Source organism: Rhinichthys klamathensis, unplaced genomic scaffold (assembly GCF_029890125.1).
Source record: "Rhinichthys klamathensis goyatoka isolate OS25496 unplaced genomic scaffold, OSU_Roscu_1.1 h1tg000064l_1, whole genome shotgun sequence".
NCBI classification, from domain to species: Eukaryota; Metazoa; Chordata; class Actinopteri; order Cypriniformes; family Leuciscidae; genus Rhinichthys; species Rhinichthys klamathensis.
In genome coordinates this window covers 1781646-1807575 of record NW_026606607.1, presented here as the reverse complement: position 1 = coordinate 1807575, position 25930 = coordinate 1781646, and the positions used below count along the sequence as shown (strand labels likewise).

General features: G+C 39.2%; 1 protein-coding gene across 4 annotated transcripts in view; it reads right to left on the bottom strand.

The window, feature by feature from the left end:
- The window catches only part of dpp6a (dipeptidyl-peptidase 6a), a 480936-nt gene that overhangs the window by 103083 nt on the left and 351923 nt on the right, over window positions 1-25930 (bottom strand). For all 4 annotated transcript variants that reach the window (XM_056249831.1, XM_056249832.1, XM_056249829.1 and 1 more), the window contains 2 exons: window positions 6477-6571; window positions 4560-4634 (listed from right to left, as the gene is read on the bottom strand). In XM_056249831.1, the coding sequence (XP_056105806.1) occupies window positions 4560-4634; window positions 6477-6571 (170 nt within the window). The remainder of the gene's footprint in view (window positions 1-4559; window positions 4635-6476; window positions 6572-25930) is intronic.

The following is a 25930-nucleotide window of genomic DNA, read 5'->3' as shown; positions in this document are numbered from 1 at the left end:
GCATCCGTGGAAACCACAGAGTGCCTGGACACTTGTTCTAGGGGAACACCTGCCCGCAGGAACGAAGGGTCCGACCACAAGCTGAGAGTTTGGCGACAGTGCGGGGTTACTGGAACCCGGCACGAGCCGCTCTGCCACGCCCATCTCGGGACTCGATCGTGAAGCCAGTGTTGGAGCGGTCTCATATGAATCAATCCGAGCGGCGTTACCGCGGCTGCAGATGCCATATGCCCCAGGAGCCTCTGAAACAGTTTCAGTGGTGCCGCTGTTCTGCGTCTGAGCGTACTCACGCAGTACAACACTGACTGGACGCGGGCCTCGGTGAGACGCGTTGTTATGTTGATCGAGTCCAACTCCATACCGAGAAAAGAGATCCTCTGCCCGGGGGTGAGTTTGCTCTTTTCCCAGTTGACCCGAAGCCCTAGGTGGCTGAGGTGACTGAGCACCAAATCCCTGTGTTCGTACAACTGCTCTCTCGACTGGGCGAGAATAAGCCAGTCGTCGAGGTAGTTGAAATGCGAACACCACGCTCGCACATGGGAGCAATGGCCGCCTCCGCGACTTTCGTGAAGACACGGGGCGACAGGGCCAGCCCGAAGGGTAAGACTTTGTAAGAAACGGTCTGTGTCGAGGGAGAATCGAGACATGAAAGTACGCGTCCTTCGGGTCGATCGCTGCAAACCAATCTTGGGGACGGATGCACTTGAAAATGCGTTTCTGCGTAAGCATCTTGAACGGCAGCCTGAGAAGGGACCGGTTCAGGACACGCAGGTCCGAGATAGGTCGTAACCCACCTCTTTTATTGGGTACAATGAAGTACGGGCTGTAGAAGCCGGTCTTCATATCGGCTGGAGGGGCCGGCTCGATTGCGTCCTTCACCAGTAGGACTGCAAAACTCCGCCCGGTGAAGGCCGGGGGACGCCGGGCGAACTGAATCGCATAGCCGAGTCTGACGTACGGATGAGCCAGCGAGACGGGCTGGGAAGCACTAGCCAGGTTCCCAGACACCGTACAAGCGGGACCAACGGCACGACAGACGTACCCAAGGTGGGGCAGCGCGGCGGAATGCAGGGACCCGACTTGGACGGCATAGCGGCCCAAAGTGGGGTCTGAGTGTACAACACTAACCTGACTCCACCAATCGGCAGGGGATGAGTGAGACGGCATAGGTGCGGCCTCGAGCACATCAGCTACCGCTGGCGAAGCAAGAGGGGGCAGAGGGTGGCAAGGCATAGCGTCGCACACCGCCAACCTCGCTCTCTTGGGACCCAGAGATAGAGAGCTGCTTTTGCTGAGAATTTGGTACCGCTGGTGAGACGCCAGTGGCGGAACAGAATGATTCAACAAAAGTTATCCACCCGGCCCTCGTCCGGGGAAGAGCAGCTAACTCTGGGTCGCCCGTCTCAGGCTGCTGAGACGGGTGGTGCCGTCTTCCTGCGAAAGCTCAACGTCACAGTAGAGCTGGCTGTGGCGGAGGTGTTTTTTTTTTTTTTTTGCAGGGGACTGACACCCTTGGCGACAAACAGACTGAGGGCCCACCAGTGACTCAGGGAGCACACTGTGGCAAGCTTTTGGTTACCTCAGCCTGCTTTTGAACTGGGGAGAACCGCTGGGCACAGTCTCCCACAGTGTCGGCGAAAGGACACCTCGTGAGATGGGGGCATCGAGAAAGCGAACTTTGGCGATGTCTCACACCTCTGCAAGGTTTAGCCAGGGGGTGCTTCTGGACCACTAGGCTGGACATCATCTGGCCGAGGGCCAGCGCTGTGACTTTAAACATGGTCAGTCACCAGGCGCAGCTCAACCTCGACTCAGAACTACCCTCATGCATTATGACTGTTTGGTCGCATGCAGGGAAGAGGCGGCCTGCAGTAGCACCGCCGCCCCACCATTGAGGGTAGTGAGAGAGGAAAAACTTTTTGCAGCTTTTGGCACATTTGGTATGCCATACACCAAAATGCTTCCATACTGCAAAAAGGTTTTTCTCACACATCCGGGAAGGCACGGGGCGGGGCAAGGCGATTACGCGTTGCACTGCGCCCTCGTAACCCGGGAAAGCATGGCTGTCAAGTCTGAATCTGATTCAGCATGAGCATGCACCATTTTAGTGGGAGCTCAGCATCATCTTCATTTCCAGAGCGTAACAGCCCTCTCTCTGATGCAGCGATCGACGTCTAATCCTCCCCTGGAGCCCCGAATGAAATGCTAGGTTCATCATGAGAATGACCAGCATCCCATCCAGAAGCTGCCAGACATGCGCGACAGTGAATGTGGCCGTCAACTTGACGGCACACAGCACGCTGATCACTTAACCTTAATGAAAAGGCAAGACAAACAACGTGCTGACGTGATTATGTTCTCATAGAGAACATAACCACCCACAAACAGAGTCTCAACATGTCTGCGATGCGATGGAGGAGTGAGGGGCCCACACGGATTGGTTACCGGGCGGGGAAGCCCTCACTATAAACCTCCGGTCACCCTGGCTATACGCAGAAGTAGCCCTTTTCTGGTGCACCAAAAAAAGAACTAGATCGGGGCATAGGCGAGGGGACTCCACCTCGTTTGAGGCACTTGAGTCTCGACCGCGCATCTAGTGCGCCGGACGACGCGCGCTGGGTTGCCGTGACAACCCGCGCTGTCAGCCAGCAGCTCGACGGCACACGGCACGCTGATCACTTAAACCTTAATGAGAAAGGCAAACGAACAACGTGCCGACGTGGTCATGCTCTGAGAGAGAACATAACCACCCACGAGCACAGCTTCAGCACACTTAAGCCCAGGCATGTGAAACAGTGATCGTGGCCGTCACATGAGGATAGGAAACGACCGCATCCAGAAACACACGGTTTGAATGACGTCTTGAAAAAGACGCAGTGTCAAACCGTGTATGCTCTTTCAGGAAAACTGCTCTCTCTGGTGCTGAAGCACCCAGGGATGACCGCGGCTACACAAACAGGACGATAGTGCAAGCCTGATGTGAGCACTCACATTCTCATTGAAGGCGCAACATTCTGAGCTGTGAAAACAGCTGTTTTGCCGGCTCTCTGTGAGATCGCGGCCAGCGCTGTCTGCGCTGTCACACCAACACCAGCTTTGAAGAGGCGTTCTCCTGAAGAGCAGACTCGTTTTCTTCTTTAGAAGTTCAACACTGTCAGAAGATTGTAGAGCAGGAACAGTAGAACCGCTCGGCTCCGAAGCGAAAGACAATATGCGACACACCTGCTGCTCGTTATATGCTCGCGCTGCAAGCAGAGCAGCTGATGCAATTATCGCATGCCAATGTGCATTGGCTCGTTTTAATACTCTCGAAGTAGATTGGTCTCTCAAGGCGATCCCCTAACGTCGTCACGTCGACGTCACGTCGAACGTGAGCGACTGAAGGGGAACAACAATAATGGAGAATGAAAATAAAATATTTCAAATTTAAATAGCAATTATTAAAAAAAAATTAACAATGAAAAATAGTATATAAATAATAATAATACAATTAACATTAATAATATTAATAAAATCTAATACTAAAATGCTATATTTTAATATTTAAAAAAAAGGTACAGTTTTAAAGATGAAAAACTATAAAAGACAGTGATAACACAATCTGGGTAAAAAAAGAATCAGAAAATATCTTATAGATAAAAAAGTGTAATATAGTTAATATTAATGAAAAAGAAAGTAATGTTAATATTATTACAATATGCAATAATATGCAAATTATTAAAAAATAATACATTTTATTTTAAAATATTAAAATTAGATGTTCAGATTTAAAGATGCAAAACAATGAAAGGAAATTTGACCAAATTTATGAAAGTGAACTGCTATAAAAAATAAAAATAAAATTTAATAATAAAACAATTAAAATATTTTATTTTAAAATATACAAACAAAATGCAGAGTTAGTTTTAAAGATGAAAAACTATAAAACTATAAAAGTCAATTTGACCAAATTTATGAAAGTGAACTGCTATTGATAAAACATTATCTGTGAACAATAGTATAATCCATTCCTGAGTACAATATTTCCTTTCGACTATGACTTTTCCATCTAATCGGTTAAAGATAATTTATGCTCAATACAAAAGTAATTGTAAGCTGTTGAAATCATTTAGAAACTGAACATAACTACAATATAGACATTTCCATTATATTTTCACTTCATTTCTAAATCTGAAAATGATAGTTCACTAAAAATCCCTGTTATTTCCAGGATTTCTCTAACTTTGGGAACTTTTTGGTGCATATCCTCTTGAATGGTTACATAGCTAGCAACACCTGCAGCTAATTCCCACAATCACCCTGTGGTTTAGAGACACGCTGTATAATACAATATGAAAAGAGAGGGTGATGGTGGAATAGAAGTTGAGTTCAGAACAAGTGTGGAAACAGCCTCTGTCCTTCTTTCTCTCGGCTGGCAGTAGGTGTGTTTGTGTGTGTGTGTTCGGTTTCTATCACTCCAGCCAATCACTCCAGTGGAGTGTGGCGGCCCTTTCGTATCGTGCCATGATTACTTTCATCTCAACACACACATACAACACCCAAATAAACACAGGCCTCACCGGCTGCACGTTGTAGGCCAGCAGAACCAGTCTCATATCTGGGGAAACCTCATATTTGCTGGCTTTGTACATTTCCTGGAAAGTGAACAGAGAAAAGGTATATGAGACTTTTAGCAAGCATAGTTTCATTACCATATTCCTTAAATGACTGGGATAGATTGAAATGCGCAGACACAGAGAGAGCGTGGCATTAATCAGAGCTGCAACTCTTTGATTCTGAACAAACATCATGTTCTTTGTCCTTGCCTCCGCTGCTTTGCATCCTGCCAGCCCCACTTTAACGATCTGAGGCTGTTAATGAGCTGCACAGAACATTGCTCTAATGATGGATGCTTTCAGCTCTATTAAAAACAACAGAAGTGTCAGCACAATGATCTGCTGTATGACATGGTGGAGTGATTTATACTGCAGAGCAGGGTTGTAAAGGTATGAGATTTTCACGGTATGATAACCGTCTCAGAAAATATCACAATATTAAACAATCAGTCATTATTATTATCATCAGTTAAAATGACCGTTAAATGAATAAAAACAGTTGTTGTTGTTGTTTTGGTTGAGCAAATGCTTTATTATAACACACTTGAAAACATTTGTTTGTTTTGTTTATTCAAATTTCAATAATCAAGAACTTGTCTAATCAATTCAATTTAATAATTGATTATGGATTACATTAATAACTTATTTTTTTCATTAATAATTTATAAAACTTTTTAAGAATAATGCAGTCCTATGAAATGTATTTTATTCAGAAAATATTGCTTTTTCTTTTTATGATTTAATACAAATATATTATCAATTGAATGCATAAAACTAACAATTATATAACTGTTTTAAAATGTAATAAATGTAAACTTTTATCCTTTTATTTTTTTTGGCAAAGTGCTGCATAACAGAGATTTGCTAAATTAAAATATGTACAAAATACAAAATATTTAAATAATGTGTAAATAAATTTGCCACGGGTAGTTATTCTGAACAAAGTACACGACAATAATAATCCAGGAAATAGTCTTTAATTAAAAAATACTCAGGAAAACAAATTTCAGGACTAGACGAGGCAAAGACGGCAAGAGCGCTGAGAGTATAAATACTAGAACAAATGGGGGAACTAATAAGCTAATTAATTGGACGACAGGTGTAATGACTCAAACAGATCCAGACTAGGAAAACTAAAGTCAAATGACAGGGCACACAGTTAAACAGGACAGTACCAAAAACACAATGAAACAAAGTAAAAACACAGCATTCATGTTACATTCAAATAATGCCACATGCAATAATGTACATGTAATGTCATCACGTTAAAAATTGGATTTAAATTGGATAATATTTAGAGCTTTGAAGTGCTGGAAAAAGTGTGATGCACTTGAAAGTCCTTGAAAAGTTTGCATGAACCCTGAAATGTATAAACATTCAACTATTTCTGCCACAATACCATGGTTACAGTTAGCGTTACTACATTAAATCCATGACGAATGCTAGTGATTTGTGGACTGACAAGCCTACTATAATGTTTCTCCTAGTTTCCACATCAGCGCTGTTTGATCTGATATCTATGGTTTATAACAGAGAATTCTGTGCTGAATGTGAATGCTTCTCACTATATCTTGCAGTGATTTTATTAATACTGTGCAAAATTTAGTTAGCAAAATGCGACCATTTGGAGTCCCGATATAGTAAACTAATATATATTTAATTACACATTTGTTTTTGATGTTTTTTAATGTAAGACAATCACATTATGACATTATTAAGTGTGACTTAATACTTTTTTGGAGTCACCTTAACTGATGAATCATGCACAATAAGAGCAGTAACATGTATAAAGCAGTTAAACACAGTTTTGATTTGAATGTCTTTAAAGGGTTTCACAATTTTTGAAGAAAGAGGTGGAGAATAAGGAGGTTAGATACTTACAAACTTCCTGTTTGTCACCAGTATTGTGCTTTCGTTGGTCTCCATGTTAAAGCGGACCACATCACCTTCACGGGTACGATACAGAAGCTCATTACCTAAAGGGAGAGGATAAGAGTTAGTTATTTAAAAAATTAGTTAGTCGTGAAATTGTGTGAGCCCTGACAGTTCTAATCAGGTTGCTTTAGATCGTCTCTCACTTGAGCTCTGTCAATAATCTAGTCATGAGTGTGCCCCTCAATGCTCTCTGGCTGTACCAGGGGGGCTGATAGTTGAAAAGGAATGATAAAACTTTTCATTTTTGGCTTTCCACATGTGACGATGACTTTGGGAAGGACATCAGCAAAAAGCTCTTTGAGAGGTCTGGAATGTAGCACACAGCCCTCAGTGAGAAGAACGCAAAGTGAGCAAACAGCCCCATTGCCGGTTTTAATTGCGGATTAGGGGAATGGTACGCAAATGCTTTTTTTTTTATCTTGCTTGCATAACTAATCGGTGATAAGAGGTGACACAATTACCATCACATTATTGCTAAAGTTGAAGGCATTGAAAGTGCAGCAGTTCTAATGAGTCAGATTGCTGCGGTCACATGGACCTCAATTAATACTTTAATATGAAGGAATAAATATGAAGTAAATATTCTAGTATGGACATAAAACATGAGTTGTTTAATGCGCTGCATGATGAATAATAATAGCATAGAGAATGTATTTTTTTCTGTTAATGGTTGTTGTATTCCTCTGAATGTTAAATTTGCTCAATTTATGGTGATTGTTGGGAGAAAGGTGCCCTTCGCTCTGGTATTTCCATGCCTGAAATTGACTGGCTAGCTGATAAGATGCCAGAACAATAATTTGTCTGCTTGACAAATTCCATCCTTTCTCACTTTTCCTCTGACCTGATGTCGGGCCGTACATTTCAGATCAGAACCTCATCAAGCGTCCTCTTCCCCTCTGCTCTCATTCATCTCTCACACTCTATCCATCACACATTCAGACAGGTAAGCTCTAAACACACTTCTCCACACATCAATCATTCTTCGGAATTCCTCTAAGCTCATCCCAGTCTTTTAACTCACAGGGCCCTATCCGGCGCAATGCAGCGCCAAGCGCAACGCAAGTGTTTTTTGCTAGTTTCAGCCCGACGCAATTATCATTTTCACGTTGTTTAAATAGCAAATGCATTTGCGCCCATTTGTGCGCCCATGGGGGTGCTGGTCTGAAGACAGGGTGTGTTCTGGCACATTGTTGGTGCGTTGCTATTTTGAGACAACAGAAATAGACTGCGCAAATATATTTTTTTTGTTATTTAAAGAGCGCGTTAGTAATGTGCGCCTATAGGCGGGTCCACAACGCGCGTACACTCCGCTTATTAAACACACATGGATGCACAGCAGCACACAAACATGACAAATATTTAAAATAAAATGATTACAATGTAAAAGATTATTTTTGTGTACATAAAGATATGGTGGAATCCGGCTTGTCCCGTAGATGGTCTGCTTGAGCGTTTTAACTTCGCACGAGCAGTTCCGTTTGTGCTCTGGAGACGCGTTCGGTCTTTCCACTATCAAATTCCGTCATGTAAATAGCGACTGAAGTGATTTTGACATTCATCTCACGTTTGCCACTTTTAAATAATATAAGTTGCATTTTAAACCAGAAACATTGGTGGAATTTTCACCATCCCAGATCTAAAGTCTGGAATACACTGCATACATTTTAAATTGTGAACTGACTTTAAAACACTAGGCATATAAGCTTGCTGACTTCATAATCATATCCTAAACGACTGAAGATCACACACAGATATTTGTTCCAACAGTCGTTCCAACCACAACAAACGCATTCAGAAACAGGCACATCACTGCTAGGCGACACATAACAGATGAAAACAAACACATATGCACAAGAACTGACTGCAGTACTGTAGTTGTTGTCGAGAGTCTTGAGAAAAAAAATAGCCAAGCGGCAAGTGCATTTGGATGCGGTCTTGGGTGGGTAGACTCAGTATGCCCTGTACACATTTTAACGGGATGTGTTCTAAAATTGGCTCAAAATATATCAAGTTTGATATCCTTAGACTTGACTACCTGAGCCTCCCCGAACTCTCTCCAGATCAGCTGAACCGCCTGGGGGTGAAGTCGCCATTCTCCCGGGAGACACAGCTCCTGCGGCCACACGGTTGAGCACACCGGGGACATACATTTTTAAAGGTATAGTGTAGCCTATTCTATCCTTATTGTAGATTATTATAGTATTTGCATATTGAATTGTGATGGTATTCTTGCATTTGTTTGCACACTGAATTGTTACTGGTCATTTCTTTCTTACAACTATTTATATCGCTGCAACAGTTGACTTCTTTACATAGAGCAAAGACTAAAGCCTAAACTCACCTAAACCTTCAACAATATTATTTTGCTGCCTTGCAAACACTTGTATTTCCTTTGGGAAATGCAAATCTAGCTCAAATTGATATTTCCCTTGATTCCGCCTGTCATCTTGGATGAAACTTTTCGCATGTCTTTTTCTGATTTTGTGTTATACATAAAAGGATACAAGTAACACTGCCCTAATTTTTTGGGAAAAATAAGAAAACTTATAAGGCTGCACTATTTTGGTGTCTGCGGTTTGGAACAGCCATCACATAAACTTGTTGCCTAGGTGGGAGGTTTAGTATTTCATATGTCATTTCATATGCTCTCTGTTTCCTCAGGTCTGTTTTTGCAATGAAGAACTTTCTCTTCACCAACTTTCTCTTTTCCTGTCAGTAAAAACCGTGATCTCTGAATCTCCTGGCCTCTGCAAACCCAGTACCTCTCCTGCGTTCTCTGTTTTTGATGGAGGTGAGCAGTAGGAACTGGCACAAAGCACTTCCTGCGGTGAAGCCTGGGGTCACTCACTCAAACACAGCACTCACCTTCACTCTGCTTCTTTGTTCTTCAGGGTATAATTCACTAACTCACTCACCTTGGCTTTCTTTTGTTTTCCGTTGCCCTTCTTGTCCTCTCTTACACACCCCTAAGCATGATTCCTTTTATCTCTCTTTACCCTGCTCTTTCTTTATCAGTCCTTTCTGTCTCAATTTGTTCCAGGACAAGGTTTTGTCTCTGATCTGAGTTTTCCTGCATATCTCCACCTGACAGCAGGGCTTTATTTCTGTCTGTCTGCCTGATACATGTTGGCTATGTACATGCTATAAAGTTTCAGGAGTGACAACCGCATTTATTTGTGGATGAGAATCCCCTAAGCTATCATTCTGTGAGTACAAAATAAATAAGTCAAATTAACAAATTAACTTTGTCATGCTTTAAAGAAGTACAGTTATTTTGATGTGTTCACTAACATACTAAAGCACGAGTAAAGTAATTGATTATAATCTTTAACTGTTATGTGTTATTTGATATTTAAATTTGATATTTTTTAAATGTACTAAATTGAAACTTCATAATCACAAATGTTAAATACAAATATATTAAAATTAGGGCTTTAAAAATTAAGGTGTTAATTTTGTGATTTCTTTTCTAAATTTTAATGCATTAAAAAATATTTAAGGCATCTGTTTACACATTTACACAGCATCCGTTTTTTTCCTGGCATGCTATCATTCAAGTGCTTTTAAACCATTCAAGTGCAATAACAAAAGAGAACTCAAAGATATACTGCCGCGATGTCTGTGAAATGTGCGGCTCTCTGTGCTCACTCACCCAAAACCTGCCCCAGACACCACGCCAGAATCGCTTTGACCTCTCTTTCAGGCTTGAATGGACAGAAACACACAAAAATACGTCAAAATGCCCGTTATTGACAAGTATCCTCGTAAGCACAGTCTTAAAAGAGTTAAAAAGTCTTAAATGACCATAAAGAGATGACCACATCATGTGCGTCAGGTCTTGAAGTGAAAGAAGCCTAATATACCTGCTGCTGTCTGCCATTAATGTTAATCAAACAACAAAAACTGACTGAAGCTCCTGACTGAATAACTTTTGTAGCTTTAATAAGGATTAATCTATATATTTTTTGCAGAGCAGGTAAAAATGAAAACTTGACCGACTGGCCAAATATGAAGAATTCTTAGCATTGAGCCCTGCTATATTGAAGGCACAGCTGAACTTTATGAGAAGTTCACTTAAAGGGATACTTCAGGATTTAGCATTAAGCTTTGTATTAGTAGAAAACCTGTATTATTTTCAAATTACCGTGCTTTTCACCCTCATATCCCCCCTGAGACGAGAGATTTATGTATTTTTTTGTCTGGAAAAAATCCTCCGATGACGCAAAAATCGTCATTTTGCGTCATCGGAGGATTTTTTGGCCAGAGGCTAAAGACTACAGCCAGTAGTAGGGGCTGTTCCGCATGTTCTCAACCCACCCATAGAGGGTGGGATGATCTAAGTCCCAGAACGTACACATAGTGTCAGACATCTTTTTTGGAAGCTAAGCTAGCAGGCTCTTGTTCTGTGGAGAAAGCTGAGTAATAGGAGAAAGCTGAGTTTTAGGGGTTACCATCGACTTTTTCCTGGACATGTCCGGCTGTCGAGATCGTCGAAAATGTCCGGGATTCAGCTTTTGCTTTCTGCAGTCGCCATTCATGGTTTACATGCACACCGTTTGTTTCAATCTAACTGAATTCATTCCGATTGGTGAATCTGAATGTAGTGTTTACATGAACGCTAAACAAGTGATCGGTTGATGTGCGTTTTAACATTGCTAAGAATATTCCCGCTCCTCCGTGAGAGATACGAGACCGGTGTGTCTCACAGGTGTCGGGCATCAGTAATCACGCCACCGGCCTCGCGCCGTTCTCCCGCGGCCCTTACTCGTCCTGGTCGCCACAGTAAACATGATGAATGGCGACTGTAGAACGCAAAAGCCGAATCCCGGACATTTTGGGCGATCTCGAAATCCCGGGCAGACTCATCACGGAGACTCACTAGTAGCCTAGACTTGTTGTTTAACTGCTGCGCTAGTTACCGGTAGGCGTGGCCTCCTAGGGCAGCGAAGCAAGTGCATTCTGGGAGTTGTTGTCTTTCATCCACATAAGCCAAAAATACATTTTCTGGCTTTTCTCAGTCTAGAAAGCTCCAAATTCAAAAATAATTTCACATTTCTTCTACATAAATGACCCATTTTAAATACACATTCATCTTCCCAGAGGTGAAGTATCCCTTTAAAGGGGTGGTATTATGCCCCTTTTCACAAGATGTAAAATAAGTCTCTGATGTCCCCAAAGTGTGTATGTGAAGTTTTAGCTCAAAATACCCCACATATTATTTTTTACAGCATGTTAAAATTGTCCCTTTTTGAGGGTGAGCAAAAACGTGTCGTTTTGTTTGGTTCCTTTAAATGCAAATGAGCTGCTGCTCCCTGCACAGAGGGTGGAGCTTCAACAGCTCCTGTGTGTGTGTGTGTGTGTGTGTGTGTGTGTGTGTGTTAGCAGCCCCGATTACCTCACAGACACGCACTGAAATGTCAGAAACTGTTCTGCCTTTTATGTTTAAACTGGAGTCAGACAATGATGGAGAGACTCAAGAAGAAGTGACAACATGTAGAATGCAACATGACGTTTCTGAATGGTTAGTTGATGAATTTATGTTGCTGATGTGGAGTTAACTATCTTCATGTCTTTGATTAGTATATTCTGTCATGATAATCGATAAAATCGCTTGTGTGGGAACTGTTGTAAGATGCCTACAGAGTGACATGCTAATGCATTGGTGTTACGTACTGTATTGCATGTGAAAAGACAGCTTCAGCAGACTCACAAATGTGCTCTACTACAACAACTCTTCCTCTTCTCAACATGGACTGCGTGTTCCCGGGGGCGGGGATTATATAAATTTTAAGGTTAGTGATGTCACTAACCCGGGAAGAATATTGTGTAGTCTCTACCAGTCATGAGTTGTAGTCCTTAAAAAACTATTTCTTTAAAAGCAAATATCTTCCTTTGCTTTGAACTTTCAGCGTTGCAACATTACACACTAACTAAAGTTAGAAAAGTGAAATCATAATCAACCACCCCTTTAAATTAAAAGTTATATTTTTAGAGGCATATTCAATGTTTAAAATGATGGTTCTCAATCATACTGTAATGTTTAATTGTTATAATTACTCATTTCATCCCCAGAAACTGAGAAAAAAATCCATATACATCAGTAGCAGTATTGGTATCGGTGATACTGGCCTTCTTTCATAGTAAAGAGAGGCCATTAAGCAAATATTTAAATATACCTTCTTTATGTTGTTTCTACATTTAAATGTGAAATTATACAGTATAAAATATAATTATAATTAACATTTTAATGTTAGGTGTGAACAATCGTGATAATTACAGAAAATGTGTGATTAGTTAATTTTTACTTGATTGACAGCACTAATTAAAATACATGAGAGTAGTTTAATTTAATTTTAATTAAATTATTTTTAAGTTTAATTTAAAATGACATTAAAGAATATCTCAGATTACCATAAAAGCTTGTCAGCCCATTCAGCAGTACACTTTAACTCTTATTTCAAAGACAATATGAAATTATATTGCAAAAAACATTACTGTCATCATCCCGGTTCTTTTGTTTTTTATGGACTTTTATGTTGAAATGTATTCTCTGTTCTCATTGTTTCCATGCTACCTTCCTGTGTTTGGCTTTAGTTTATGCTTGTTCTTCTATTAGTTACTATGGCAACCGTCATTAGACACACCTGTAATCAATTATCTTTGATTTCCCTGAGTTTTTAAGCTCTTATGTTTCAGTAGGGTTTTGTTAGTTGTTGACAACAAATTTGCATTGGCTGTAAAACAAATAATTGATCTCACATTTTCTGTCTTTTTTATAATTCGAATTGCCCACTGGCTACTTGATTTACTTGTTCATTTTGGTTTTGTACATATGTGGATTTCATGAAAATTGGTTGAAACACTATCTGATTTATTCCGAAGTAAATTGATTGTAAAAAGCATCTAGCACTCCCGATAGATAACGGGAAGTGTTTACAAAACTCAAAATAGAACTGTATTCAGCTGCAGTGTGAAAGGTCTTTCAGAATCCATGCTCTGAGACGTCACTGCACAGAGACACTAGAGTGAGATTTCTACAGAGATGGTGAAGCATGTTCACCTTTCAGATTAATTGTTGATTTTCTCCTCTGACTCTATACATGCTCATCACAACACACAAACTTCTCTGAATCACAGTTAATTATTTTCTTTTCCTCACTCTCTCTTTCTCAGTAACTTCAGCTGAGCATGCTTTATTCTCAGAGAGCAGTGGTATTGAAGGCTGCTGATTATATAAATAATGGAGGTATATGAGTGATTATAACCTGTCAATAACCTGAACAAAATAAGGACATGTCTATTCAGATATTCAAAATAACGCACCACCTGATATAAAAAATAAAAAAAAAGAACTCAGCTCCATTTTAGATGTGAACACATCTCACACTTTCCATTTGCTGTGCTGTAAATCCACTTTAAACCTCAGCTGCCCTCTGGCTCAGGACAGCTATTAAAATAAATGCAATTGTAAATTATTCAAAATGCTTTCACATTAAAGGCGATCGGTGATCCTGGTGTCACATCATACAGAACTGGAATTAATGTAAATCAAATCACTGAACCTCAAAGTTCAGTGCATTTTCACGGCTTTTTGGACATATGCCATGGTGAATCTTTGGTATTAAACCATGTGCTTTGCATCTGGTATTTAGTACAATGATATTATTTCGGTCTCTGTGTAATAACAAATAATAACAATAACAATACATTTTTCTGTTATGTTTTCTGTTTAAGGTGTTCTTGTTACAGTGTAGTTATGCATTTAAGTACTGGGTAATAATAATTAACTACAGGTAATTACAATATGGTTAGGATTAGGGTTAGTTGCATGTAATTACAGTATGCATAATTTATAGTTATTACTACAGTAATTGCATGTAACAAAGACACTGTAAAATAAAGTGTTACCAAATTTCTTTTGTTAAATATGGGTATCTTATATACCTGATGCATGAAATTAAATTAAATTTCATTGCCTTTAAAGGGGATTTTGCACCGGGTAGTTCTACAAACTTAGTTCTAGGAACTAGCCACCAGGGTGGTTCCCCGAGAACTAATAGTTCCCTTAGGAACATTTTCCTGGTTGCATTCGCACCGCCAGTAGGAACTCTGAAGTGAAGTAAGCCGCACTTGTTGTTGTGACCTTTATTTTGAAGGCACTGAGAACGCCAGTCAGAGCCTGAGAACATAGTGTTCGCATTTTCCGTGTTCACTAGTTTATGATCTGTCTAACAGTCCTGTCTAATACGTTATTAGATAGAAATGTTATACAAAAGCCGCGTTTCCACCGCAGGAACTTTCCCCAGGAACTAAGGACTTCGGGGTGGTACTCTGTGTGTTTCCACCGCAGGAACCAGGGTCTAAATGAAGTTCCGGGTAAAAAATTCTCCTTTAGAAAATCCCAGCTTATGAGGTAGTACTTTTTCAAAGTTCAGGAACTTTCGGGGGTGGGACTTGGGTGCTCAACATGCTCATTGGCTGAATTCATGCAGCATTCTGATTGGTTGACTCTATGCAGCATTTTATTTCATCCACCATTTAAAAAAATATGTTGCGTTGCGTGCAGTAAGAGTTGTTTGCTATTCGAATCAACAATGGAGTTAAAAAATACGACCGATGGAACAACAAAGAGGTTCAGGCTTTATTAAGCTTAAATTCAGAAGATGAAATCCAGCGGGAACTGGAAAGTCCTACGTCACTGGACTAATTTGCCTAATCTTCACAGTACTTTAGACCTCGATGGAAAAGCAGACAGCGACAGATCTGGGGGAAAAAAGTTCCTGGGACAAATTGTTCCGGGTAATTTCGGTGGAAGCGTGGCTATAGAAAGACAGTATGTGAAAATGCATTAGCATATGCTGTGTGGTTGATGTCCAGTGTTGTAAGCTGATCAGAAATACATAATCAGGTTTGGCTTGGTCTCCTTGGATTCTCTCCTTAGCGTAAAGGTTAAGAGGCCAATCTATCAGTTTTCCATGTTCATAGAGTTAGTTTCTGGAATAAATATATAGGCTATAATCTGTGTGTTTACACAGCTTTTTTTAAAATGGTGGGTGTTTGTGTTTCGCGTGTGTACACTAACGTCACTGGTAGTTCCTATAGTGCTGGTTTAGACCTGACTTTGAAGTAGGAACTAAATTAGTTCCTGTGGTTTGAACACGCCAAAATCCGGGTACTTCCGCCAATAGTTCTAGGAACTATGAAATGGTTCCTCCGGTGCAAAAGCCCCTTATGATGTAATTGTACCTTGTGAAACAAATCCAACAAATCAAGACAGTGAGAGAAAACAAAATCCAAAGCTCAGTGTGCTGTCAAGTTGTTTGATCTGTGGTTTTTATTTGATCTTGTCTTTTGTGAGATCATGATTGCTAATTGACACATACTGTACCATGTTTACTGCACAAGTGTGTGCACTGTTGTTATTTACCTGTCCATTTTATTAATAATGCTTTTATTAATTTAATGTAACTGTCACATTCAGGCTGAGGAAGAAGACGAGGCGAGCGTAGGGGATCTAAATGCAGCAGTCAGTTTATAAAAAAAAAAAGAGAAATATCAACAATGAGAAAGCAATGCAACAGTGTGCTTATGTGCAGCCAACACAACGGACAATGAGCAAACTGAACTGAGGTCAATATGGCTGCTTTCGCACTGTCAGGTTTTTTAAATGACAACCACATTTACTTACAGGTATGCGTCTCTAAACCCCGTTCAAACAACAACTAAGAGTAGTGTCTCGGAAACTGTCTGTATGAAAGTGCAACGGGAGTCAAGCCTGTATTCTAATACCAGTAACCATACAGACAGTGACCAAAGTAATGTCAAAGATAGTGACGTCCTGACCACTGAAAAGTCGTATTACTTTTGAGCCCAATCGAGCCGCAAGTTCATCCATGAAATCTTCTTTAACCGACAGCAGCTTTTATATTTGGGTGGAGAGCAGAGCATTTTAATTGCAAGTAGAACACAAAACTGATGGGGACAACTCTGCTGGAGATCAGTGACTGGATCTAAAACCTTCAGATGACACACAGCTCATAGCTCCGTCACTGTAAGTTACCGAAACCACACATGAAATCCCGCAACACACGGTAGGCACTCTTGCACAGACAATTAGTTGTCCAGTCCGGTTCGGTTCACACAGCACGGGATTTCCGAGAATGTGGTTGTGAGTCCTGAAAATGTACAGGGTAAGTTCGTTATAGAATGCTGTTGTCACTCTTGAAAATAACTGAACTGTATGTGTAAACATAACCGTATTATGGACTTAAATACAGGACTGACAACCATTTTCTTCTGCTGTGTGAATGAATGTGGCCTATATACTGACTGAACTCAATGAACAAAACAAGGATCAGGTGTGTGAAATCTACTTAAAAAGTAGAGGTGGACTAAATATATATAAAAAATGACATACTATGTTTTCTGTGGAAGTCTTAGGACCAAAACATGTTTGTTCGTCCAATCATTCGGTCTGAATGCAATGATACAATGTCCTTCCTGTCCAGTGTTCTTCTTACACATTACATGCATTTACTATAGTAATAACTATAAATCCTAATCCCTAATCCTACCCTTACTCTATAGTATGTACATGTAGTTAATTAATATTACTCAGTACTTAAAAGTAAAATTACATTGTAAAAACAACACCCATAAAATAAAGTGTATCCAAATATTATATAAAAAATATAATGTTACTCCTAATTCAGTATTTTTAGCATTATACAGTATATCATGTCAGTTGATGCATGACTCGTCGATACCTGTTCCATTGATTTCCAATGGATTTCAAAGTCTAATCCTCACTGGAAAACCAGCTTTAAACATCATTTTGGGTCCGGTCCAGATGTCGTGCTTCACTGGTCTGGTTCATCATTACAAAAGCATCATGAGCACAATTTGCATATAGGGAAAATTATGGACAGCGGGCTTTTAATTACTGCAGTTGGATGCAGATATATTGAGTCTGTTGTGACATTTAATTTAATTATTAATTAATTAATTAATTATTGATGCCTGAGGTTTAAATCGGTGTACACATTTTCTTTGGAATAACGTACTTATGAATCGAAGAAAATAAGACGAGAAAATTTTTAAGTTTTAATTTGATTTTAATTTCATGTTGACCTTATGCCAACATTCAGCATTATTTATTAAATGATCAAGTGAAATAACCACTGATGATTGATTTGACTGAAATGAACCAAATCTGACAATAACATCTGACCTCACTAAGGCATTACCCCATGCATAACTGAATCAGTGTAAATCACATCTTCAGCCTCTTGAAATGCACCAATGTCACTTCACATATCCTGATCTGAGCCGCGTATCCTTAGGGAATGCCTGCCACATTCCCCTTCCTTCTTCAAAGCAGACAAACTGTAAAATAACAGAACCACCAATGCCTCCTGCCTGCCTTGAATGGCTGTTTTCTCTGTGATTTATAGTTATCAGCAATGCTGATCAAGGTCGACCGTGCAGCTCATTTTTCACCACCTGCTGTCGGAACCCAGAGAGCGAGCCAGCTAACCACAGGGAAGCCTGCCCCGAGCAGCCACATTAAAGAACATGATGCTTTATTATACAGCCATGGCTGTCCATCATAAAGCTGAAAACACACATACAGTACACACAATGGTCAGATATACAAGATCATCCACACAGATGCTTGCAAAACCTCCAGGAAAGCCAGTGTTTGAGTAAATGGGGTCATGATGTCACACTAAAGTTTATTTAGTACATGCATTCAAAATTGAAAATGTAAGTGTTATCACACACTGTTAGGGTAATAGTGTAAAGTTACCTGTCATTTTGCATTGAATTTGTTTATTTACATCTAGTTCAGTCATGAAACTCTATGGTGTTTTTTATTTGTATAAATTGCTGCACATTCATTTAATTCTGAATTTTGCACATAAGTTGAAAGGCATTTGTTTATGTGCATAGTAAAACATATCTGCAACATTTATTAAGTTCACGGATAAGTGTGCGTGCACTTATTAATCATTATGATACTAAAATCATAATAAAGTAGGCTATACGATGTACAAAAATCAGATGAGCCCAGAATATGAACGCAACGTGTTTAACAACACGTTACCCTTACGAAACAAAAATATATTGCAATATACTAGAATTTATATTGCAATACATTAGAAAATATATTTCAATATATCAGAAACTGCCTCATATATGTGAAAATATATAACAATATATGGATGGACAACCTATTGCTATATATTGATTCATATATTAAAATACATTGATATACAAACAAAACTGTATTACATTATTGCATGTATGTTTATTGAAACAAAGTATTTTTTTTATGAGTTAAGTAAGCTCATGCATGGGTTTACAGAAAGGTTGATTAACAATAGTCCAAATCAAATTTTTGCATGACATTCATTATATTTTACATTATATAGCCATATGGATGGACCATTCTAGGGCCGGGACTTTAACGCGTTAATTAAGATTAATTAATTACAGACTTTAACGCGTTAATTAATTACACAAATTATTTTAATCACACTTAGTTTTGCACCGCGGAACGTTTCTCACTGGATGAGTTTCGGCGGACCGATTATACTGGCGCACCAACTAGCGTTCATGATGAAGAAGCTGACGAGATCGCTTGCTTCATAGATCGCCTAGATCGCTTTGGTTGGCCGGTGGATGGGAATTTTTGTTATAAAAAGCGAATGGATGGAAGCGTCGATAAGAGCATGGTTGTGTGCAATGCAACAAGGAATTCGCTATTGCTATTAGTGTAGTGTAGCAATATGCTACTACACTTAATGGCAAAAATTGTACTGGTCTGCTGGACACTTAATGGCAAAAATTGCACTGGTCTGCTGGACTTGGTTGAACAAAAATAAACTATGTTGTTGATTAAGCTTATGTATTCAGTCATTATTCAATAGTATACTGAAAATCCATGTGAAAAAAATTACTTCTCACTGTTCTCAGGTCAAATATTTATGCAATTAAAATGCGATTAATTTCGATTAATTAATTACAAAGCCTCTAATTAATTAGATTAATTTTTTTAATCGAGTCCCGGCCATATATTGTAAAATGTAGATGAGAGTATAAATTAAATTATCATTAACAGCAACAATTACAACATTTTTTAGTCCACTTTTTATTCCCCCACATGGTAAATTATTGTATACAATATATAATATGATAATTATATATAATATATTATGTAATATAAATCAATATATTTTTCAACATATTTAAGACATGTTTGCATATATATCTGATTATATTATCTGGTACATTGAGGTATATTAGCTCATATAATTTTACATATATATTTTCACATATATACAATGCCTCTTCCAATATATAATTTCATATAATATGGGACATATTTCAATATACCTAACAATATATTAAATAGTATAATAATATGTATTTATTCAATATATGAAAACGGCAATAATTGCAGTATTGTCCCATATATTGCAATATATTATTGCATATATATAATATATTATTATATAATATATCATATGATATATTACAATGTAAATTTCACAATATATGGAGACACATGAAATATATTGTCACATAATATATTGAGAAATATATTTTTGTTGCGTAAGGGTAATCATTTTCCTCCCATAGAAAACCACTATAAGAACGCTTAATTTGGCTTAATGCAGATTAGAATCTTATTATGTCGAAATAACAAAATAAGTTTTCTTTTTTTTTCTTCACCATGCGGTTCAGGACTTCCGTAGAATGCAGCCTGAATATAATTGCTTCCAGAAATTATTTTTGGGGGTGCTAACGGGGTGCTCTGGTCTTTCTTGGGGGCTTTCTTTCTAGCCCCTCCCTAGCGCCGCCCATGCATATGCCTATCCATTAACGGGCATTTCTTCATAATATTAAACATTTTGATAAATGCATTATGCATTTAAGGCAATATTTAATATATATAATCAGATTACTTTTTGATGTTACAAGTAAAGTAATGTGTTACAAGTAACGTGCATTACGTCATCAGATTTTTTAAAAATGTTACGCGTAAAGTAATGTATTACAAGCAAAATGCATTACATAATCAGATTACTTTTTGATCTAACAAGTAAAGTAATTCATTTCAAGTAATGGGCATTACGTAATCAGATTACTTTTTGAGGTTACGAGTAAAGAAACGCATTACAAGTAACATGCATTACTAAATCATATTACTTTTTGATCTAACAAGTAATGCATTACACGTGTCAAGGTTTGGGTTTTGTTTCTTGTTCCTGGTTCTTGTCTTGTCATGTGATTCCATGTTTGTCATGTGATCCTTCCATGTGTCTTGTCATTGGTTAATCGTCTGATCATTGTTCACAGGTGTTCCTTGTCTTGGAATTAGTCTGTGTATTTAAGCCTTCATGTTTGCCCTGTGTCTGTGTCTAGTATTGAATGTTTGTCCAGGTTCTTGTTTTGAGTTCTGAGTTTCATGCCTTGCCATGCCCTTGTTTTATGTTTGATTATGTTTTGAAGTAAAGTTGCATTTGGGTTCTCAACCAGCTTGCCTCCAGTGGATTCATTCGTTACAACAAGCAACATGCATTATGCAATCAGATAAATTTTTTTGATGTCAATGAAAATTACATTCTAATAATACAAATACATTTATTTACAGTCAAAAAAAGTTACTGCAGATGAAGTATTTTCAAAAACAACATTCACAGTATAAGTATGAATTGTAGCTGATATAGCATTGATGCATGAGGTCCACTATAGTGGACAGATGATTAATCAGATTTTTCTCCCAAAAATGTAACTGTGATATGATGACTCATTAGATATTGCTTGATGCTGCAATATTTTTTTTTACCTACAAGAGTCTCCTAGGATAGAAGGAATGGGCGGATATTCCGGAGCAACTTGGCATTTCTGTCTGACCATTGGCCATCTAGGTTTGGAGGGGGGAAAAATCGACACAACGGCTTGCCACTTGGTTGCAATGTATAGGATGCACCAGGATCCACTGTAGAGGTTGATGTCCAACTATGCCATCAAAACCCGTGCGAATTCAAGAAAATGCTTTTTTAAATAGCTGTCCACTGTAGTGACCTCTATGCACACAAACAATTACTAAACCTACCCATCACAGAAAACTTTCTGCATTTTTACATAAAAAAAAAAAAAAAAAAAAAAAAAAAACACGTCACTTGGTATGATTTATAAGCTTTTTTTCTGATAGGGCCTGACAAAATGGCCCCACAATTTTACACAATTTTACTATCTTTGTGGGGACATTTAAACCTCTCTATGTAGGTTGAACAAACACACACACAAACTTTCTCTTTAGTCTTCAAATTACTCAGCCGTGATTCACAGGATATATAAACCTCAAGGATATTTGATCAGGGCTTCGTTCTTAACCTCTGTGCACCGACCCGATACAATTAACAGCCCCCATAATTCTCATGCAGCCAATACAATGTGAAACTCCATGTTTTACAAGTCAATCACCTGCTGTACAAATATTAGGCAGGTGCCTGCTGAATTGATCTTTTATAGCAGTCTAGCTTGTCCTTTGAAGCAGGGTAATTGGTGCATGGAAATGTAACAATAAAGACACACGTTTATTGATGTATGCATCAACTGCATGGCTGAAACAGAAGGTGTGAGGGCTAATCTAATTAAGAGCTGATTGAGAGCCGGGGTCACCTCCCACACACACAAAGAGGATGAGATTTATTATGAAAATGCATGCTGACAGTTGCATCACACACTTCATATGAATATTACCCTACATCTATCACCACATCATCTATTATCTGCTTTGTCTGTTTCTCTTACACCCTTACATTGTTTCTTTAGTTCAAGTTGTACATTTGCATGATTTTTCGCAGATGTAGGTTGTAATTGTAACTTTATGTTGTGCATACTTTATGTCTGATTAATTTGATATGTGTATAGGATGTGTTTGGGTGAGGAAATTAACCCGTTTACAAATGCTCTCGTCTTTACAGGTGTTCATTGACTGCTCACACAGCTCAAACAGGACAATGCTCAACATTATTTACTAAGATTGGAAGAAACTAGGGATGCACGATGATATCGGGACAACATCGGTATCGGCCGATAAAAGCTTAAAATGACCATCATCGGCCGATATGAATATTTCTGGCGATGGGCCTTGCCGATAGGGTGGCGTGTTTCCTATGTGCACGAAGCATGAGCGCCAGCAACTTAAACTTCCAACTAGGGGTGTGCGTCTCACGCGGTTTTTGATCGTGGACGATTAAAATGTCTCTTCACGATCTGCTTTTGAAAAAAAATCATAATATCGTGCATTCTATCAGTTCAATTCTGGCGCCTTCATCTCAACATACTGTACAACGCGACGTACATTCACATCACATGTAAACGTAGAGGTAGAGTTACACTCACGGGACACGGCAATTCACAAAAGTTCATTATTTGCATGTGCGTCAAAGTCTTGCTAGTTAAACATATCATTCACGTGCTGATGCGCTGTTCTAACATGCGCTTTTCTGAGTGCGTACACCCGACGCTCACAGGAACTAAAGCCTGTCACAGCGCCTGCATACTGGACTAATCTTTCGAGTCTTATTGCGCTGATACTGTCAAATACACACAAGGTTTACATACACAAAGTTGGTTATGTCTAAAGTGAAAGCAAACAGAGAAAATCTGCTTGTCAAATGCGTGTATATTAGACGCGTCGCGTCATGTCCTTAAAGAGATACTGCACCCAGAAATAAAAATTCTGTCATTATTTACTCACTCTAATGTTGTTCCAAACCTGTATTAATTTCTTTCTTGTGCTTAAATACACTATGGAAGTCACTGGAGTACAGTAACTGTTTGGTTAGCCACATTCTTCCAAATAACTTTTGGCTGATAATAACTTACTTTTGGGTGATATGGCTGCTGATACGGCCAGCAGCCATATCACCCTGTAGCCATATCACCCTGTAGCCCAAGACTGGTTGCCCACTGAAGCTAAGCAGGGCTGAGCCTGGTTAGTACCTGGATGGGAGACCTTCTGAGAAAACCAGGTTGCTGCTGGAAGAGGTGTTAGTGAGGCCAGCAGGGGGCGCTCACCCTGTGGTCTGTGTGGGTCCTAACGCCCTAGTATATTAATGGGGACACTATACTATCAAAGAGCACCGTCCTTCGGATGAGACGTTAAACCGAGGTCCTGACTCTCTGTGGTCATTAAAAATCCCAGGATGTCTTTCGAAAGAGTAGGAGTGTAACCCCGGCATCCTGGCCAAAATCGCCCAGTGGCCTCTGTCCATCATGGCCTCCTAATCATTCCCATATATATGGCTTCATCACTCTGTCTCCTCTCCACCAGTAAGCTGGTGTGTGGTGGGCGTTATGGCGTTATGGCGCATATGGCTGCCGTCGCATCATCCAAGTGGATGCTGCACATTGGTGGTGGTTGAGGAGATTCCCCCTTCCATGTGAAGCGCTTTGAGTGCCTAGAAAAGCGCTATATAAATGTAATTAATTATTATTATTATTAACTTTTATTTTCAACAGAAGAAAGAAACTTGAGAGAGTAAATGATGACAATTAATTTTTTTGGGAGAACTGTCCCTTTAATGTTAATAAAACAACAAAACAGAGGAAATCACTCACTGCTCTTGACTGAGAACTTTAATAGAAGCTTTAATAAGCTTTTTAGCACTTAAAAAACAACAACAAATATATCGGTATCGGCATCGGGCAAAATTTGTTTGAAAATATCGGCATATCGAATATCGGCCAAAATCCAATATCGTGCATCCCTAGAAGAAACAATAATATTATTTTACACAAATAGCATTTTCACTTAATTCCAGTAGAGATTAATGCTAGCATGTTGCAAAGCTAACAATGAAGAATAAAAGTCCATAGCACACACAAATATTAGGTAAATTGGCCCATTTTTGATTGCATATTGAATTAAACATATTTATAATCAACATTTCTTAGAAATATTGGGGATTATTTTCAACGAGCCAATTGCATTGGATTCTAGGACAGCATTCTACATGAAAAATATGTGCAATCCCACCTTTGACGTCAACAGTGTGCCCATGATGCATTAAAATACTGTTAAGCTAGACAGCTCACTAGATTTTGAAAGCTTATATATGCTTCCTCTTATCTCCAGATAAAATAAATATTTGTTGGTGGGTTTAGTCATGTTGATAAATACGCTGGGATTTGATCATTTAAAAAACTCTGCAAAAATGATTTAACCTACACCATCATTTGAATTCTGTACATATCCCACAACACAGGGCAGTAGCTTGCTGCTAACTTCAACAAATGATCATACGGAGCAAGTCGATGACTCCCATCAAGGTTAAAGGACATTTACTCCACAAATCATACTCTTGTTTGCTCAAAAGCATTCAGCGAATCTCTACACGCTCGGCATACACCAGGCTCCGCGCGGCTGCTTAGACTAAGGACACAGGGGTGGGCCATTAAAATGGAACCAGATGGTTTAGGCCACAGCAGGCATTAGCTCAGTTTAATTTCTCGTTGCGAGTGTTGAGTAATGTCGATTATGTATCTGTTTGATTTAGACCCCTAGCTAGAGAGGCAGATCAATGGGCTCCACTAATTATGCAATTATATAGCTGCTTTAGTACAATCATAATGGGGGCAGGCAGACAGAATCAAAATGAGAGAGTCAATTACAGCCAAAGCGGGACAGAGGACAAAACAGAGAGACGAGGAACGCTGAATGACAGTCGCTTAGTGCAAGATGATTCATGACAGCAAAGATGATTCGAAGACAGGTCTTTACCCAAAAATGAAAATGCGGTCATCATCTACTTACTATCGTTTCATTCCAAACCCATGAGACTTTCCGTTAATCTTCGGAACACAAATATACTTTTATTATTCACTCATCATGTTGTCCACATATTGAAATGCTTCAAAAAGGTATAAAGACATTGTAAAACAAATCCATATGAATTGTGCAGTCTTTCATTAGAGAAACGATAACTTTATATGATGACATATTTATTTTATGCTTTTATTGACATATAAACATTGGGGTGGGGGAAAAAATCGATTCTTAGAGGCATCGCGATACGGACGTGGACGATTCTGAGTGACGATTCACAAATGGCAAAAATCGATTTTCCTAAAAAATGTATATTTTAATAACGTAATATTGACGGAATGTAAAAGGCGGAACTCCGAAGCGCGGAAGTGCAGCGCCCGGACAGTCTGTGGCGTGCACATAACAGAGATGCATGGTGGCTGAGCGCGAAATCCGAACGGCACCCTCTTTGTTAAAAACTAACGTATGGAAAATTGGCATCATTTCTGTCACATTCACCTCCTTCATCTGTGTCTTCACTACACTTCCCAGCATTCCCGGTCGTCATCATCAC